The sequence below is a fragment of the Cynocephalus volans genome, chromosome 10 (assembly GCF_027409185.1).
Source record: "Cynocephalus volans isolate mCynVol1 chromosome 10, mCynVol1.pri, whole genome shotgun sequence".
NCBI lineage: Eukaryota > Metazoa > Chordata > Mammalia > Dermoptera > Cynocephalidae > Cynocephalus > Cynocephalus volans.
In genome coordinates, this window is record NC_084469.1 from 6483677 (window position 1) to 6501449 (window position 17773).

The following is a 17773-nucleotide window of genomic DNA, read 5'->3' on the forward strand; positions in this document are numbered from 1 at the left end:
CATGAGGAAGTTCTAGTGTAGAAATTCAGAGTCAGTCTTCAGAGCAGAGAGCCTGGTTCAAGTCCCTGTTCTGCCACTTACTAACTGCTTGATCCTGGGCAGGCTAACTTCTCTCCTCCTTCATTTTCTTCTCTGTGAAATGGGGATGACTTGGTGAAGCATAAAGCACATGTACAGTGCTTAGCACAAAGCCTGGCACACAGTAGGCTCTCAGCAGGTGCCATTCTTAGCACAATTACTCAGTTGAGCTATTGTGAGGGGATGGACTGGGGAGATGTGTGCAGCAAGAGACAGTGAACAAGGAGGCAGGGGGCAATATCCTTATCTTTACAGCTTCTCTGCTTTGCACCTGGAGAGCTGAAAGAGACTTCTCTTTTATTGGGTGTTAAGTTGGGAACACAAACACTAAGGACAAAAACCATGATTAAGAGCTTCCATTCTGAAATGGCATCCCTCTGCATCTCTGGGTTGCTCTGTACCCGAGGAGCCCATTGTTAGTGGAAGCCAAGTAACAAATGCCCCCCACCCAACCCCCAATTCTTCCACATCTCTGGCAGAGGACAGCATAACCAACAGGGGCAGGGTGTATTTATGGGCAGGGCTGGATAAAACAGTCTGGCTATGAGTCTGGAACAGGCTCAGGAGGATCCGGCTTCCCAGTGGCTGACGCGACAGAGTCCCCCTCGCACTGTTGTCTGGTGTACTGATCCAACAGGGCAGTCAGCTGGAGGGACTGGTGCTGAAGCAGGGAGTGGGTTTGTGCCATGAGGAGGGTGAGCCCTCCCACCAGGTCCCGCTGCACCAGGGCCAGGCTGGGCAGGTTGGCATAGTTGATGAAGCCCTGCCTGCTGAGGATGGTGTCATCAAGGCAGCCACCTGGAAGAAGGAAGAAGGGTCAGCTGGGCTCCCTGTGAATGCATTTCTTCTTTGAAAACCACATTCCAACCCGAGGAATTGGCTCTTCATTGCTATTCTCCACCTCCCACCCTCCTGAGAATCTGCTTTCCTCTTGTGCCCCACCCTGCTCTCATTCCATTTGAAATCGATCCCCTCCCCTCTTTCCTAACTCTTCCCTCAGAAAACTCTTCCAGAATATATGCACCTGAACCCAACCCTCAAGAAGTCAGTGTTTCCTAAACTTTCTTGGAGATAAGAATCATGGAGTTGTGAGAAGAAATAAGGAGCTACTATTTAGTGGTGTAGAGTTTCAGTTTTAAAAGATCAAAAGAGCTATGGAAATGGATGGTGGTACAACATTATGAACATACTTAATACCACTAAACAGTACACTTAAAATGGTTAAGATGGTAAATTTTATGTTATATGCATTTTACAATAAAAAAAATTGGAAAAAAAATAATGGAATGTGTGTGTGTGGTTGGTAATTATAATTACAGATCCTGCCCCCGCCCTGACCTATGAAATCTGAATTTCCAGGGAACATACACAGTACTCTGTACAGAATAAGCCCCTCCAGTGAATCTTAGCATCAGTATAGCCTGGGTCCCTCAGCACCCTTTACTTGGGCTATTTGTTTTAAATATCTTCATCTGTGTGGTTTCAGTACCCACTACCCAACAGTTAGACTCAAGGTGTCTGAATTTCTCCTCCTACCCCGTCCTCCAGAGTCCTCCACCTTCCCTGGTCTTCCCTCCAGCAGAGAAGTGACCTGTGGTTGTGAGACAACACAGGTACCGAAGTAACACAGTCAGACCTCAGTAAACATGCTGTTCAGGCCCCATCCACGAGAGGATGTCCCCTCCAAGAATGCCCATGGTTTTATCCAGACACGTCTAGTGGATGGCACCAGGCTGCTGTATCACCTGCCCCACTTCACCCCCCCACCCCTAACTGGCAGGGGTGCTTGCTCACCTAGCAGCGGCAGGAAAGGCATACTCTTTAAGATCCGTACCATCTCCTTGGCCTTAGGCTCTTCACTGACCAGCAGGAGGTTGTGCCCCACAAAAAGAGGCAGCAGGTTTCGGTATTTGGAATCCTGCAGAAAGGGCTTCAGGACCTGGGATGGCAGGAAAGGACGGCTTATCAGGGACAAGTGGGAGGAAGAGCAGTCCACCTGGGTCACAGGCCGCATCAGGCTGAGGTGCAACTCAAGGGTCTCCTCAGACCCTGATTGCAGTTTAGGTACTCTACAGGGTGGCTTGTGGAGAGGAGGAGTAGGAAGTACCACGTCCAGGGAGCAGATGCTGAGGTCTGAGTCTGGCAGGGGCGTGGGCTAGATGGGCAACCCATGCCAGGGGGCCCACTCCCTACCTGGTTGGGGAAGACCTTCACCAAGATCTTATGTTTCCGCAGATGGTGCCGCATAACAATCTTGTCCTCTGCACTCAGAGCCACATTCTGGCAGACAGCTATCATTCGGTTATCTCGGAAAACTGCTGCTATCTCCCGACGGAGGAGCCGGATGAGGCCTGTCTCCTGAAGTCAGGAAGGGATGACCAAGGGGACATGAGCTGTTCCTTCTCCTGGTACCCCTCGCTCCCTCTGGAAGAGGTGCTAGGGCTTCCACTGAATCCCAAATGTGCCAAAGATCAGGGAACAGGTAAGATCATTGGGCCTGATTCTCAGAGATGTATAACATCTCCCACTCTAACTTCTTCATTTTTGTTAGATAATCACAGTCTTTACAGCAGTTTTTCTAAACCTAATAATGCTCAGTGCTCCTTGAAGAGACAGCAGTCTACCCCAGTCGACACTGTTCAACAATATTGTCAAAATTACTTCAGTGATTAATCTGACACTGCACTTAGGTTGAATTATTTTACCAGTTATAAATACAAGATAACTCTTTTGCAGCATTAGTTTAAAACTAAGACATTTTCACAGAATAAGACTTCATTTTCTTAAGACAACATCTCCCAAAGCTGAGAACTTGTAGACCCAGCAATATACAAGGGACTTCAAATAGTTCATGGAAAGATTTGTATTTTTTTGGTGGCTGGCCAGTGCAGGGATCCAAACCCTTGACCTCGGTGTTATCAGCACCAAGCTCTAACCAAGTGAGCTAACCAGCCAGCCCCCATATTATCTTTTAATTCCATTTTTCCATGAACTTTTAAAAGTACGCTTGTATTCACAGACATCCATAAAAACTATTTAAGAGACTTTTTTCCCAAAGCAATGATTCTAAAATTTATTTGGGGCTGCCCAGATAGCTCAGCTGGTTACAGCATGGTGTTATAACATGAAGGTCAAGGGTTCAGATCCCCACACTGACCAGCTGCCAAAAAAATAAATAAATAAAATAATAATAATAATAATAATAATAATAATAATAATAATAATAATAAAATTTATTTAAGCAGTGGACTGCCTGGAAGTCATGGAGCTCTTTGAGGAATTCCACGAAAATATTAATACATACAAGTTAAAATAATGGAAGATACACTATTGTGCAAAATCTAGGTTCTATATCTGCCCAGTCCAATACAGTAACCACTAGGTGCGTATGGCTATGTATATTTAAATTAATTAAAATTAAATACAATTAAGAATTCAAGGGCTGGCTAGTTAGCTCAGTTGGAATGCCGCCTTGTAACACCAAGGTCAAGGGTTAGGTTCCCTGCGCGCCAGCCAGCAAAAGAAAAAAAAAAAAAAAAGAAAGAAAGAATTGAGTTACTCAGTCACATTAGCTTCATTTCAAGTGCTCAACAGTCACATATGGTTAGTGACTACCATATTGGACAGTGCAGATGGAGAACATTCCACACCATCCCAGAAAGTTCTATTGCATGGTGCTATTGTAGATTCTTTAACAGTTGTGTGGTAGTATGCACCAATGGGCTTAAGAAGAAATTACGGAAAAAAAGCTTGGCTGGGAAAATTCCATTCAACGACTTTACATTTGTCTAAATTAGGGGGAAAATTCTGTCAATCAGTTTTAGTTGGGCAAAAGCTAAGTGCTGGTCAAAGAGGTCCAGCCGCTAAAACATGGTTTGCTAAGCACTGCTCTACAGGCTGAACCTTCAGGGCTCATTTCAGACAGCTCTTTGTTGTTCGAAACCCAGATGTGTGGGTTGTCCTTCCAGTCCTCCTTGAGGAATCAATGCCAAATGACTCATATTATCTCTTCTATCAGGGATTTATGGATCTGACCTAAATCCCTCAAGCTGCAGTTGCTGATTGCTTTGCCACATTCCAGCCTTTAGCAGGAGGTGACAGCTAACTAGTCCTTAAGCAGCAGTAGAAAACTAGAAAATTAGAATGCATTAGTTACTACAATAACAGGAACCACCATAAAGTTACAAACTCTTTCTGGTTTTTTTTTTTTTTTTTTTGGTGGCTGGCCGGTATGGGGATCTGAACCCTTGACCTTGGTGTTATAACACTGAGCTCTAACAGTTTCTGTTCTTTTTTAAAGACCGAAAACCATTATTGTTCCTCTAGGAAAACATGGAAACTTCAACTTTTAAGACAGGAAAAGACACTTTGCCTTACTCCCAGCTGCTTGGGTAGCTTTCACATACACATTTTAGGAGTTAAATAAAGAAGAAAATTCAGGAGGCTGGTCCAACTCAAGAGCCCAAAGGCCAAAACAGAATCAAGTGCAGATTTCATTTTAAAGTATCTGGACTATAGGGTCAAAGTGCGGAAGTGAAACAATGATATGAGCAACTGTGGCTTGGAGTCCTACTTCACTATGGCCAGAGACAAGATCACTTTAATCCACCATCCCACCACCAAGTGATGTTCACCCAGTCTCCTCCTTACCTCCTGGGGAGGGCTGGGAGGAGGTGGCAGGCATCTTGGGTTAATGGCAGGTTTGGGGGGGATATACTCAGTCACAGCCATCAGCTTCTGCCTCTCAAAGTGCATCACACGACGGTGGCGGGTAACGGCCTTGGAGCCATGGCGAACAGACTGGCGGGTGGGCAGCCGGCCTGGGAGGGGAGATGGCAACACAGTGAGATGCAGCCTCTTGGAGGCCCTAGTTTGCACCAGATGGTGAAAAAGCACCCCCCTCTGGGCGGAAACAACTGCAGCTCACAGAGCTAAACTCAGCACAAGAGTGGGACAAAGAATTGCCTGCCAGAAAGCCTGAATTCCCAAACCTTCTCTTCTCTTTTAATGGGTGACCTTAGGTCAGTTGCTTGATCCCTTGAGGCTGCCATTTCTCCCCTCTTCTTTATGTGCACAGATGGGAGAAAAATAAGAACAAAGGAGAAAGCATTTTAAATACATTATAAAAAAAAGGGGAGAGGGTTGAACAAACTTTTTTTAAAATAGCCAAACAGTAAATATTTTAAGTTTGGGGACCATATGGTCTGTCACTACCACTCAACTCTGCTCAAAGGGGCCATAAACAATACATAAACAAACAGATGAGGCTATGTTTCAAGACAACTTTATTTAGAAAACATGGTGACCAGTCCTACCATAACATACCAACCCCTGGTATAAGCCAGTGGTTCTTGAATTTTGCCCACCCCCACCCCAACCAGCAACATCAGCATCATCTGGGACTTTTTAGAAATACAAATTTTCAGGCCCTGCCATGGACCTACTGAATTAGAAACACTGGGGTGGGACCCAGAAAATGTTTTAATATGCCCTCCTGGTGATGCTAGTGCATGCTGAAGCTTGAAAACCACAGCCCTAACCAATGCTCTGAGGCCTTTTCCTATGAATTGAAGCAAGAGGGGAAACATTTACACCATCCTCACAGCTGTCTTAGACAAGCCTCTCTTTCCTCTTCTCTTCTTGTTTACAGGCAATGCTGGAGAGCCCCACTCAAAAAACAAGGAGATACTCAAAAGCCCTGAGCCAAAGTGACCCCTTCATCCTCAAGACAAGGGTCAAGACTAGAGCTTCCCATTTTCAGTCCTTCCCAACGCTGGGATGGGACCTCAGGAAAAGGTTCAGCTAGAAGGTGGCTGTAACAGTCAGAGAGCATGTAGATTTGCTGCAGTAAGAGGTTTTATAGCCAGCGGCCACAAAACCTGTTAAGAGTGCAGGCTTTGGAATCAGGTGGAACTGGATTTTAATCTCTCTTCTACCACTTACTAGCTGTGACCTTGACTAGTTACTAAACTGGTCTGAACTTCAGTTTTCTCATCTGTAAAGAAGGGGTGATAATGCCTTCCTCATAGTGCCTTTAAGATTTAAATGAGATAATACATGTAAAACATTTATCACAGTGCGTGGCCTATATTAAATGCTCAAATTCATTCATTAAACAAATATCTATTGCATGCCTACTAACATCAGGCACCATGCCATCTGCTGGCCATGCCCAATGAACATGGTTTGGCTCTTCTGGAGTTTAAAGTCTAATAGAGGAAACAAGTGAATAAACCGAATGCAAAATTACAGCTTGTGAGGGGGCTAAGGGATGTAATTTGTAACAAATTTACTGGGGAAACATTCTTTGCAGAGAGTGGCGAGGGAAGGCCCGAGGAGGTGACACTTAGGCTGAGACCTTAAGAAGGAGGCATAATTCAAAGGTCTGGGAGTGGTCCGAGCATAGTAAACTCTGAAGGCGGGCAAGAGCTGGGTGATGGGTTAGAAAAACCCAAGAAGGCACAGGAGCTGGAACGTAGGGAATAAATCCTGTTGCTGACGTTGCTGCGTTGATTACCAGAGTCTGGAGTCAGAGGGAATCGGAGGGGTAAGGAAGCCAGCGATCTAGCTGGGATCAGGAGTCACCGGCAGCTATCTGGGGTCAAAGATTACGGGAAGGATCAGCAGCAAAGAGGGGAGACAAGGACCAGAGCGAGCCGACCCGACGCGCTGTGAGGACTTGGGTCGCGCCTTACCCGCCTGGGGCAGGAAACCCGCTAGCAGCATCCCAGCCACGGCGGCAGTCATCTCCACCGGAAGAACGGGCGGGAGCCGAGCGGAGACGGAAGAAGCTAAGGATTGTGGGGCAGCGAGCCCCAGGACCGGAAGCTGGGGGCCGACCCGTCGGCTGGAGCAGTAATCCGCATGCGCTGAGCCGGGCCACTGGAGCTCGCCGCATCCTGGCGTCCGGTCTCCTAGCAACGACGCCAGAATCCTAGGAACCGCTTTTTTCTAACCGCTCCTGCCCACAGCGCCCGTTTGCTGCCAGCAAAGACCCTACACACCGCTCAAACCCCACCCGGATTTAAGTTTGTCTTCGACCCCGCCGTCAACAGTTTGCTCCGAATCAACCCCTTTCCTTTGCCTCCCAAGTCTCTGAGCGTCTCTCCTCTTGACATCCTTAGTTCCGCCATCCCTAGCGACCGGCCAAGCTCCTCGGTTCCTCTTTCTTCGTTCCCCTCCCGCCTCAGGCCAGCAGCCTTTTATTTTAGATAATGCCTGGCGGTAAGTAGTGAGGTGTCATGGTGGATAGGACAGTTGGACAACAGTGGGATCTGACCTCCAAAAATGAGGAAATGTGACAATTGGAACCATCTTTTCACAGGTAAGCTTGCCCAGAGTTCAGAGGAAGGGGGCGTCTGCATTACTGAAGCCCTTATCACTAAGCGGAACTTGACCTTCGCCGAGGATGAGGATCTGTCAGAGAAGATGTGAGTGCACGGGGGAGGAAAGGGGTGCTGGAAGAGTGACATACACAGGATGACCATTTCCCTGAGATGTACTGACATGCCAACTCATCTTTTTCTTTCTTTACTTACTCCACACATCCAATCAGTGGTAATGTCTGTATTAGTCCGTTTCTGTTGCTTATAACAAAATACATGGAACTGGGTAATTTGTAAGACAGTTAAATTTATTGCTTACAATTTCGGAGGCTGAGAAGTCTACAGTGCAGGTAACACATCTGTTGAGGGTCTTGGTGGTGGCGACAGTGACCTAGGGGTCTCACATGGCAGAAATGGTGGAGCAGAGAGAGACTAACTTCCTCATTCATTCTCTTTTTAAAGCCTTCAGAACCACACCCTGACCACCATTATTAATCCATTCACTATGGCATGGTCCTACAATTTAATCACCTCTCCAAGGCCCCACCTTTCAATTACCATAATAGGATTTCCCAACCTCTGAACACTGTCACAGTGGGAATTAAGCTTCTAATATATGAACTTCGGGGGACACAATTCAATCAGTCTACAGCAAGGTCCAGTTGATTTTTCCTCCTTAAAAACCATTCTATTTCCTTTTCACCATTCTAACTCAACTGCCTTAGATAAGGCTGTCATCACCTCTCAACAGACTCGTAAGTAGTCTCTCTGCTCCCAGTCTGACCTCCTCATACTATTGCCAAAGCAATCCTTTTATTTATTTATTTATTTATTAATTTTAATTTATTTATTTTAAAGATGACCGGTAAGGGGATCTTAACCCTTGACTTGGTGTTGTCAGCACCACGCCCTCCCAAGTGAGCCACAGGCTGGCCCTCAAAGCAATCTTTTTAAAAGACAAGCCTAGGGTCTGGCTGGTTAGCTTGTTTGGTAGAGCATGGTGCTGATTTTACCCCTGTACTGGCCAGTGAACAAAAAATAAAAATAAAATAAAAGACAAATCTGATCAGTCATCCCCTGATAGAAATTTCCTTGGCTCCCTACTGCCTCCAGAATAAGATCTAAATGCCTTAGCATGAGTTGACCTCTGGTATCTTTTCAGCCTTATTTCCAGCCATTCTCCACAAGAGTGCAATTTCTCATACCAGGTTCTAACACTTTAGCACCTGAATACTCAGGGGAGGCGGGGGGAGCAGTACTGGCATCACCCAGGGGCTCGTTAGAAATGAAGAATCTCAGCCCAACCCCAGACCTACTGAATCAGAATCGCATTTTAATGACCCCCAAGGGATCATGAGCACATTAAAGTTCAAGAAAGGCTGGATTAGCACATACTATTTGTTCTGCTTAAAATGCCTTCTCCCACCCACCTCCCATCTTCATAGCTAACTCCTACTCCTCTGTCACCTCCTCCAGGAAGCATTCCCTGATACACCTACTCTTGACTTGGTGCACAGACCATGTACTCCCTTAGTCCCTGTACTTGCCTCTGTCATCCACTTGTCATAGATGTTTAGCCTGCTTCCCTAATAGTGATGGGCAGGGTCTTTGTCACTTGTCTCTAGTAGGCACTCAGTAAATGTTGCAGAATTAATGAATGGGTGGATGGAACAAGTGATTGTCCCTTCAGGGACCATGCAAAAGGCAGGTGAGGAAGGATCTTCCTGCAGAGATTGTCTCATCTCTGTCCCCATCCCTGCCTCCACCATGCAGGCTGGCCCGAGGAAAGCTTCTCTTGCTTCTGAATCTCTCCAGGAACCATGGGCTGCCATCACCCAGTTTCCTAGAGGGCCTTTACTCCTCCCTCACTCTGATCCTTCCCAGTGCTACTGACAGATCCAGATCTCTACATCGGGCCAGTTTTATGATGTGGACACCACCTCATGAGTCAAGAAGCTATTCCTGACATCTGATCAAAATCACAGGCATCTACCCCTTTTGGAAACACCTTCCCTCCTCCTCCTCCCATCTTCTCTGCTAAGAGACCACAGAAGTGGTGCTCTACGATAACACCCTGCTGTCTGTTCTCCCAGGTTTCACACTCTTGCAGAACTAGAGACCGTCCGCCTGGACCGGGAGGGGATTACCACTATAAGAAACTTAGAGGGCCTCAAGAATCTTCACAGTCTCTATCTGCAAGCGGTAACTTCTTGCCCTCTCTACCCCCCTGCCCTTCCTATTCCCTCAACCCATGGTCCACGTCTAATCTGGAAGGAGCCAACCAGGTGATCTTGGCCATTCTCTGGTGTTCAGGCAGACAGACCTTCATTTAAACCATTCGCAGATAAATCAAGAATTCTCCTGAATTGAAAGACTGATCCCCCCAAAAGAAATCCTGAACATGCTCTTGAATCACTGTTCACTAGTCAGACACTTCTCTTAGTCTAGAAGTTCTTCTTAGTGTCTACCCTAAATCTTTCATGTATAGCTTGAGCCCATTTCCTGATTTGACGAAGAGGAAGAGGAAACTATGAAGATTCCTCTACACCCTTCGGCTCCTTGAAGGCCGTTTGTTGTTGGTGGTGGTTGGCTCATCTTCAGCCTTCCCCGAGTTGATACACCCAGCTCCCTGAAACTTTCCCCACATAAACTTCACTCATTGTTCCCTCTGCATATGCAAGCCACCACCAAGGCTTTTCCATTTCCCTAGTGGCCCCTTGGCTTCCTTCTCTGATTCCCAGGACACTCTCTGGTTATGAGATCAGAAGAGTATACATTAATCAAGTTTAGCCAGCCCAAATTTACACCCTTAACCATCCACCTGGAGAAAGCAGGTCATCTTTCCTACGGTAGTAGTAACAACTAGTTCAAGGAGCGGGGTGATCAATCCCAAAGTGCCAGGTCTCCAGCCACAAGAGTAGATGTGGTCTTGGGGCTTTGACTCCTTAAAGGAACCCCACCCAGCTGACCTCAGCTTGGTTTTCCTACCTTGGTTTCTTCCTACAGAATAAGATCCAGCGCATTGAGAACCTGGCTTGTATCCCCTCCTTGCGGTATGTGGTGCCAGGGCTTAGGCAGGGGTGGAGGGGAAGGGGGGATCCTGGCAACATCCCAAGAAATGGTTCAGATCTTCCAAGCCTGGCTCCTTGTCAGCCGAGGACCCGGCAAGCCTAGCTCTGCTTTGCTCACCCCAGACGGCCATGTGTCCCCACCTGTCATCCAGCTGCCTGGCAAGGGGGCCCAGGTGCCTGGTGTCCTCCTTCCCTCCTCCAGCTGTTCTGTGATTCACCTTTGTCTCTGCACCCCATCCTTCTCCTACAGCTTCCTGTCCCTCGCAGGAAATCGAATCAGGCAGGTGGAAAACCTCCTTGACCTCCCGTGCCTCCAGTTTCTGGACCTTTCTGAGAACCTGATAGAAACACTGAAGCTGGGTAGGAACGCTCTTGCCCTGACTCAATGAACAAGTCCTATATGGGGCCTCTGTCCCCGTCTCCCTGTATTTGCATTAACCACTACCCCCCATGTGCCCACTTCAGCCTCAGGAGGTACTGGCTGTGCAGAGAGGTAGTAACTTTGGCCTGGAAGATGGGTATGAGAACCTCACTGTCCTCCTCTTTGCTGTGTGCAGATGAGTTCCCCCAGAGCCTCCTCATCCTCAACCTGACTGGAAACAGCTGCACCAAACAGGATGGCTATAGGTGAGGAGGGACTGAGGGTGGGAAAAAAGAGGTGATGGCTAAGTTCCACCTGCGAACTCCACATGGCTCCCTTTCAGCCTGGACACCTGGGGTCACCATCCATCGCGCCTTCTCCCCTGCCCCCTACAGCTCAAGTCTGCCCCTGTTCCCCTCCTCCCCAGCACTCCACAGGAGCCAGCCCTGAGCTCTGACGGTGACCCCAGGCCCCATCTCCTAGCTCAGAGCCATCTCCCCTCCAGGTGTGGGTGCTGTGGTGTGTGTCTTTGTGTCCTCCCAGGTTCCACACCAGGGTGCCCTCCTGGGTAGCCTCTGCTCTTTCTACCCTGCAGGGAGCTGATGACTAAAGCCCTGCCACTGCTCCTGGACCTGGACAAGCAGCCTGTGTTGGAGCGCTGGGTCTCCGACGAGGAGGATAAAGCCTCAGGCGATGAGGACGAGGAGTTCCCAGAGCTGAGTGGCCCATTCTGCTCAGAGCGAGGTGACCCTGCTTTCCAAGGCTTGCAGCCTCTCCAGAGTCCACCCCTGTCCTGTGGGGCATGGGGGGAAACTAAGATGGCAGAGATGTCTGGGGAGGTGGCCCTAAGCCCAGGTCAGTCCTGGGCATATAGGTGACTCATCCCTCCCTACCCCTAGCCCCAGGCTCCTCCACACTGGAGAGAGCAGGGATCAGCCAGGGACCTTCTCCCTGAGCCCAGGGGCCCTCCTGCTGAGCCTGGGGCCCCATCTGCCCTCTACTCTCTACTGCCCTGGCCCATCACAGGCTTCCTCAAGGAGCTGGAGTGTGACAGAAGGTTGCACAAGGAGCGCAGGCAGCAGGAGGCCCTCACAGAGCACCTTCTGAGGATGGAGACAAAGCCCGCCCTCACTGACCTGCCCCTGTTGCCTGGGGTGCCCATGGCTGGGGACAGCAGCCCTTCCATCACTCCTGGGCAATGGAAGGAGACACCCCCTGAGGCTGCCTCCTCACCCCAGACCTCCTCTCCCACCAAGAAACCATGTACGCTGGTTCCTAGGGGCCAGCAAAACTCTATCCAGGCAAAGAAGGGGGCCCAAGCAGCCTTAGCCCCTAAGCCCTCTGTGGCTGGGGCTCCCAGTACAACCAAAACTATGACCAAAAAAGTCAAGAAATGAAGTGCAGCTTGTCTCCGTGATGGAGTGGAGGGGGCCTCCCCTCCTCAGACCCCTCACTCATCTCCAATAAAGTGTCTCTAGGCCCTGGACATGCCTTTCATGTTATTTGGGGGCACCTCAGGGGAGCAAACAGTAAAAGCACTGGGAGACAGAGCACCCAGAGCCTGAACAAGCAGCCTGGTACTGAAGAATAAGTCTCTGATCTTTCAGGAACTACCCCCTGGCTGGCTCCCCGGCTCCTGATACCATCTCAGGATGGGCACCTCTCACTGCCACCCTCGGAAGTGCCCATACAAGCTCCAAGCCAAAGACCAAAACCTGGGGTCCTAATCCTCCCCATGGTAGCCAGCTGCTGCACAAGCATAATCCTCAAGCAGACACTCAGGCACCAGTAGGGAGGCTCCCTGTGCTACAGGCCCCTCCACAACCTTTCTGTCTAGCTCAGTTGGTTACAGCGCAGCTTTGTAACACCAAGGTCAAGGGTTCGGATCCCTGGCCAGCTGCCAAAAAAAAAAAATTTGCTGCCTACCTGAACAACCACAGACCCTGCAGCTGGCTCAGGGCTGCCCTTTGCCCTCATTTGGCTCTCCCACCCCACTGGACCTGGGATCAAGTTCACTGAACAAGGAAAGAAAACACATTTATTAAGGCAAAGGCCGAGCTGGCCACTCAAAACACGCCTGAGGGGCGTGAAGGGATTGCTCTGATCCCACCACCCTAGCTCAGGGCAGTTGGCCCCTAGGGGTTCCATGTGCCCTGCCCGAGGCCAAGAGGAGCTGCAGTACTTAGGCATAGGCCTGGCTCTCCCTTTCCACGAAGGCCTGGAAGAGGCCACCCAGCTCCTGGGGCGTTGGGGTCCACTTGCCAGCCAGCAGTCTCTGAGCAGCCTCCAGGCCTTCCTGCTCCAGATCTTGCTGCTTCTGCTGGAGCTGCTGTCCCATATCCTGCCCAGGAAAGGCAGAGATGAGATTGCCTGGAACAGGCTTCCCTCTAAGTGAAGGGGGGAATGTGAGCAATTTGGCACAAGCGGGAGAATGGAAAGACCACCTGGCACTCCCCTGAGCAGCTAGCTTTGCATGGAGGGACCCGTCTCCCTAGCTCTGGAGTCCCTCTATGCCCAGGTCCCCTCATGAGTCCACAGTCCTAGTTGGGAGTCGAGGAGGTGTGCAATCCCCCCAGGGTAGCCCCCCGTTCTCTGGGGGTTACCTGCTCACTCTCCATCAGCCTCAGGGCCGCCTGGTGTCCACGGTAGAGGGAGTGCCGGCGATCCACCTGAGTCTTGAATCGGGGCAGGGTCCGAACAGGGTCCTGTGCTCCAAAAGTGGGGGACAGTACCTGGGGGGCTTGGGCCACCCCCACCCCAAAGATGAAAGGTTTGAACACTGACCTAATGGGACACGGATGGATGGACTGAGGTTTATCACATCTCCCCTGCCCAGTACACCCTCCCCAGCCTCCCCACCCCCAGCCCATTCTCACCTGGATGGGTCCGGCGTGGCCGTGAGGAAGTGGACACAGGGCTGCGTGGGATCCTGAGGCAGGATAGACACCATGCTGGCTGTGGTGCGGAAGCCTCCAGAGTCCATACAGATGCCACTCTCCTTGTTCCTGAGGATGCCCATCATCACCTCTGCTGTGATGGCCCCTGCCAAGCGGGAGAGGGTGAGGGCCCCTGGACAGAGGGGGGAAGCTGTGGATGGGCTGTGGGAGAGTAGCTGGCACAGCTGTGGCCCTCCCAGCCCCCACCCCTCCACCACGCACTGACCTTGCTGTCGCTGCAGCAGCTCCCGCCCAGCCTGGAAGCGGGCCTTGGCAGCCTCCATGCGCACGGGCTGCTGGGTCAGGGAGAAGACCTGAGCAAAGTCAAAGGGGCCCTGCCCGCTCCACCAGCCCTGGGCCTGGGCATGGGTCCGAAGCTCCGCATGTTCAGCCGAGATGTCTGTGCCAATGCTCAGCTGATTGGAGATGTTTCGGGCCCCCTCTGTGGAGGAGATGGGGAATTGCTCATTTATCATTAAGCACCTACCACAATGGGGAAGAGCATAACCTACCCTCATGGAGCCTACAGTGTGGTGGGGGAGATGGACAAAGTAATCATAGAGATAAATGCATGCTTGCAACTGTGGTGATAGCGATGAAGAGAAGGACCCGCGTGCAGATAAAGGGGAAGCCTGGCCAAGTCCAGGAAGCTTCCCAGAGGAAGCCGCCGGCTGAAGCATAAGGAGGACTTAACCAAATGAAGGGAAGGAGAGTTCCTGAATGGGCTCATTTCCCATCTCCCTCGATGATCCTACACATTTGCACCTGGATTGGCCCCTCCCTGCCCCCATCATCTCTCCCACCTCCAAGGGCTGGCAAAGGGACACCTCTGGGAGGTGGACCCCAGTGCTGAGCCCTCACCCTGGATCCTCTGTGCAGCCCACAGCTTCCCAGCCGTCTCCAGCACCCACGCCTCGGCCCGGTCAGCCAGCAGGAATGTGTTGTGGTAGCAGAATGGTGAGGGGTCCTCCCGACAGCTGCCCCCCTGCCCATAGCGCTCCAGCAAGCCTGTGATCACACGTAAGGCCTCCCGGGCAGAGCTGCTCCTTTCTAAAGCCAGCCTGGCAAATAGAGAGGTCCAGGGGACAGAAGGGGAATTGGGGTATCAGTAGCTGCTGGCAGAAGCTCTAGTGGACAGAAGGGTCCAGAGAGGTTTGGTGACAGGCCCAGGTCACACAGCAAATCCACTGGCACTAATCTTATTAAATAAAATAACGCCAGTGGTTTTCAAGCTGTGCAGAAAAGGCTTGAAACATAGTCTCAGAGGGAAAAGTGCCCTGAGCCCCAACCTCTCTTCCATAAGAGCTGCTCCATTTTCATCTGTTTTATAAACTGGGATTCTACACGTGATTTCAATTGAAAAAAATTTACAACTGTTGGAAAAAAATTTTTTTAACTGCTGCCCTATTTCTGGTCCAGGAGAGGCCCAAAGATGACCACATTTGAAGGATCGTTATCAGACTGTGGAAATGGGGCCAGTAGAGAGGAGGGGCAGGGCAGCCTCCCCAGTGAGGGCAGGAGGGCAAGGTCGGCAGAGAGGAAGCTCCTGTGAACTAGGCTGGGGTAGGGGAGGATGAGGCCAGGTCCAGACTCAGCCCCTAGATTTCTGGTGTGGAGTTGAGGAGGGCGGGGTCCACACCTGAGGAGGTCCATGCCCAGTAGGGCTTCCCCCTCCCCAACTGGCTCCTTGGTCCACACGGCCTCGTTGCCAATGCAGACACCACGTTCGTTGGCACCCATCTCAGCCCCCCACAGCCAAGAAGGGCGGCTCAGGATCACAGCATGTGTCTCTGACACCTGTTCCACCTCAATGTAGGTGCACTAGAGATAAGGGAAGAGAAAGGAAGTCACTTAGAAAGGGGGCAGCACCTACAACATGCTGGCACTTTGCCAATCACCTTACACACGCTTTTGAGGAAGGACTTATTCCCATTTTACAGATGAGGAAACTAAGGTCGACAGAGACTGAAAAGGCTCGAGGTCCAGACTGGCAGACCAGAAGCTCATGCTCTCTTCACTATATTCGGCAGCCTCCCAGGTGTGGGGAGCAGGGGAAGGAGGTCTTAGAAGAAGCCTAGATGGGGCCGGCTCGTAGCTCACTTGGGAGAGCGTGGTGCTGACAACACCAAGTCAAGGGTTAAGATCCCCTTACCGGTCATCTTTTTTTTTTTTTTTTTTTTTAAAGAGGAAGCCTAGATCGACCACACCTCCCCGAACCCCATAAGGCCTAACCCACCTGGAGCCGGCTCCCAGGGGTGTGAGTGCCTGCTGGCACAAACACCACCTCCTGCACCTCGTCCTGGGGTCGGTCCGAGTTCTTGGCAAAGATCACGGCTGGGATGGCCGAGGCTGGGGGTACGGAGACAAAGCAGTCGCAGGAACAGGGGGCGTCAGGGCTCGACAACGCCATCTGGAGAGAGGAGGAGATGAGTATATCCCTCCCATGCCACCTCCCCACAGTCCTGGCCACGGCTCAGTCCGAAGGAGCCGCCTCCACCAACACGTGCAGACAGGGAAGCCACTGCGGGCTGCGGGGCGCTCGGCACGCACACTTGCTGCACGGTGTGCGCTGACGGAGGCGCGCACTCTCTCCCCAAGCTCCAGGCTCGGGAGTCAGCAGACGGGCGCAGACCCTGCGCGCTCCGAGGGTCCTGCCCCTACTGGGAGTCCCGGCCCTTCAGGGCAGCTGTGGGACCGTCGCCCTCGCTACGCCACCCCTCTCCGGAGTCCCACGCTCCTGCGCATGCCCAGAGACCCGCGCCTCTTCCGTCCACCTCTTCTCGAGTCCCCAATACTGGATTCTTCTCACCCTCTTGTCCCTTCAAGATCCGCAACTTGGTCCCGGGCGCCACCTCCTCTGCTTCGGGTCTGCTCAGTCCCATTGGGCGGAGGCTCCCAGGTGACCTAGAAGGCCTTTGACCCTGGGGGCGGAGCCGGAACAGAGCAGCTGCAGTTCCGCCGTTTTCCACCAGAGTGCGCGCTAGTACCGCTTCTTGGAGCAGAGCGTCCTTCCAAGTCCTACCTGGCTCCCTGCCCTGCCGGTGCTCCCTTTTCAGGCCTGATAAAGACTGGGACGAATCCGCGGGCTCATCCAGGGGGGTCATTGCGGGGAACTGGAGCTCGAACGGGGATGGGGGCGGAGAGGAGACCGCGTGAAAAGGAAGGCTTTTGTCAGAGAGCAGGGACTGCTTGGGCATCTGGAGATTAAGGGAGAACCTAGCTACCTGAGTTCTGGTTTGAATTACGAAGGCACAGTCCCAGGCTGGGGCCCCTGGTAAAAAGATACATAAGAGTGGTTGCAAGCCAGGAGGTGTAGAGATAACTCAAGTTAATGCATTTTTTAAAAAGGCACATATGCACAAAACCTATCTGACTCCAAAAGGCCTATTCTGCCCTGTAGTGCTCAAACTCGTAGGAAGATAGCTTTGAAAGGAAAGTCAGAAATTTCCAGTCCAAAGATTTGATGCCTTTACGTATAGTGAAACTGAGACAACAAAGGAGAAGTCTTGGCCAAGGGGTACAACAATGGTGTGGAGGTGGATTCTGATCCGAAATGTTCTGATTTCCAGTTCGTTTCCTCTATAAACCATTTCCATAAGCAGCATTTAAGCAAATTCATCTTACACCATTTTGCTCTGTAAAGGCCTCCAGGAAGGGTAGTGGGAAGGTGCCACCGGTTATCCACTTCCAGGGATTGCATTGAATCTGTAGATTACTTGTGTAGTTGGACATTTTAGCAAGACTAATTCTTCCAATCCATGAACGGGGAATATCTTTTCATTTATTTGTTTGTTTTGTTTTTTTGTGTTTGTTTGGTGGATGGCCAGTAAGGGGATTGCAACCCTTGACCTTGGTATTACAAGGTTGAGCCCTAACCGACTGAACCAACTGGCCAGTCCCCTCTTTTCATTTATTTGTGTCTTCCATTTCTTTCATCAATATCTTACTGTTTTCAATGTCCAGATGTTTCACCTCCTTGGTTAATTTATTCCTAAACATTAA

At 50.7% G+C, this 17773-nt stretch overlaps 3 protein-coding genes across 8 annotated transcripts; 1 reads left to right on the forward strand and 2 right to left on the reverse strand.

Annotated features, from left to right (window-relative positions):
* Positions 1-312: 312 nt before the first annotated feature.
* Positions 313-6846, reverse strand: MRPL10 (mitochondrial ribosomal protein L10). Its single transcript, XM_063111721.1, has 5 exons — positions 6774-6846; positions 4729-4898; positions 2272-2436; positions 1873-2017; positions 313-876 (listed from the first exon to the last, which is right to left on the reverse strand). Exons 1-5 carry the CDS (start codon positions 6823-6825, stop codon positions 620-622), a joined length of 789 nt encoding a protein of 262 aa, XP_062967791.1. The 5' UTR covers positions 6826-6846; the 3' UTR covers positions 313-619.
* An 81-nt stretch (positions 6847-6927) lies between these two features.
* On the forward strand, positions 6928-12232 carry LRRC46 (leucine rich repeat containing 46). The gene is made up of 8 exons (XM_063112990.1): positions 6928-7302; positions 7403-7508; positions 9497-9605; positions 10410-10456; positions 10725-10834; positions 11032-11101; positions 11431-11579; positions 11862-12232. The coding sequence occupies exons 1-8, from the start codon at positions 7293-7295 to the stop codon at positions 12230-12232; spliced, it is 972 nt and encodes a 323-aa protein (XP_062969060.1). The 5' UTR covers positions 6928-7292.
* Positions 12233-12846: 614 nt separating this feature from the next.
* Positions 12847-16666, reverse strand: SCRN2 (secernin 2). Of its 6 annotated transcripts, none has more exons than XM_063111477.1 (8): positions 16581-16666; positions 16008-16181; positions 15411-15592; positions 14633-14832; positions 13998-14213; positions 13712-13904; positions 13439-13619; positions 12847-13176 (listed from the first exon to the last, which is right to left on the reverse strand). In XM_063111477.1, exons 2-8 carry the CDS (start codon positions 16179-16181, stop codon positions 13018-13020), a joined length of 1305 nt encoding a protein of 434 aa, XP_062967547.1. In that variant the 5' UTR covers positions 16581-16666; the 3' UTR covers positions 12847-13017. The 6 variants fall into 6 exon arrangements, with proteins under 6 accessions (XP_062967547.1, XP_062967548.1, XP_062967549.1 ...); XM_063111478.1 differs by lacking the exon at positions 16581-16666 and adding an exon at positions 16527-16578; XM_063111479.1 differs by lacking the exon at positions 16581-16666 and adding an exon at positions 16322-16490 and having other exon boundaries at positions 13712-13877.
* Positions 16667-17773: the final 1107 nt, after the last annotated feature.

What these genes read in the sequence shown, in the direction of transcription:
- SCRN2 (XM_063111477.1), bottom strand. Translation starts at nt 16,181, where the DNA reads ATGGCGTTGTCGAGCCCTGACGCCCCCTGTTCCTGCGACTGCTTTGTC. An exon ending in GCTGCTGCAGCGACAGCAAG is followed by an intron (nt 13,905 to 13,997) that starts GTCAGTGCGTGG and finishes CCCTCTGTCCAG; the next exon opens with GGGCCCTCACCCTCTCCCGC. An exon ending in GCCACGCCGGACCCATCCAG is followed by an intron (nt 13,620 to 13,711) that starts GTGAGAATGGGC and finishes GTGTCCCATTAG; the next exon opens with GTCAGTGTTCAAACCTTTCA.
- LRRC46 (XM_063112990.1), top strand. An exon ending in ACAGTCTCTATCTGCAAGCG is followed by an intron (nt 9,606 to 10,409) that starts GTAACTTCTTGC and finishes TTCTTCCTACAG; the next exon opens with AATAAGATCCAGCGCATTGA. An exon ending in GCTTGTATCCCCTCCTTGCG is followed by an intron (nt 10,457 to 10,724) that starts GTATGTGGTGCC and finishes CTTCTCCTACAG; the next exon opens with CTTCCTGTCCCTCGCAGGAA.
- MRPL10 (XM_063111721.1), bottom strand. Translation starts at nt 6,825, where the DNA reads ATGACTGCCGCCGTGGCTGGGATGCTGCTAGCGGGTTTCCTGCCCCAG. An exon ending in CTCCCAGCCCTCCCCAGGAG is followed by an intron (nt 2,437 to 4,728) that starts GTAAGGAGGAGA and finishes TCCTGACTTCAG; the next exon opens with GAGACAGGCCTCATCCGGCT. An exon ending in GCCTTTCCTGCCGCTGCTAG is followed by an intron (nt 877 to 1,872) that starts GTGAGCAAGCAC and finishes TCCTTCTTCCAG; the next exon opens with GTGGCTGCCTTGATGACACC.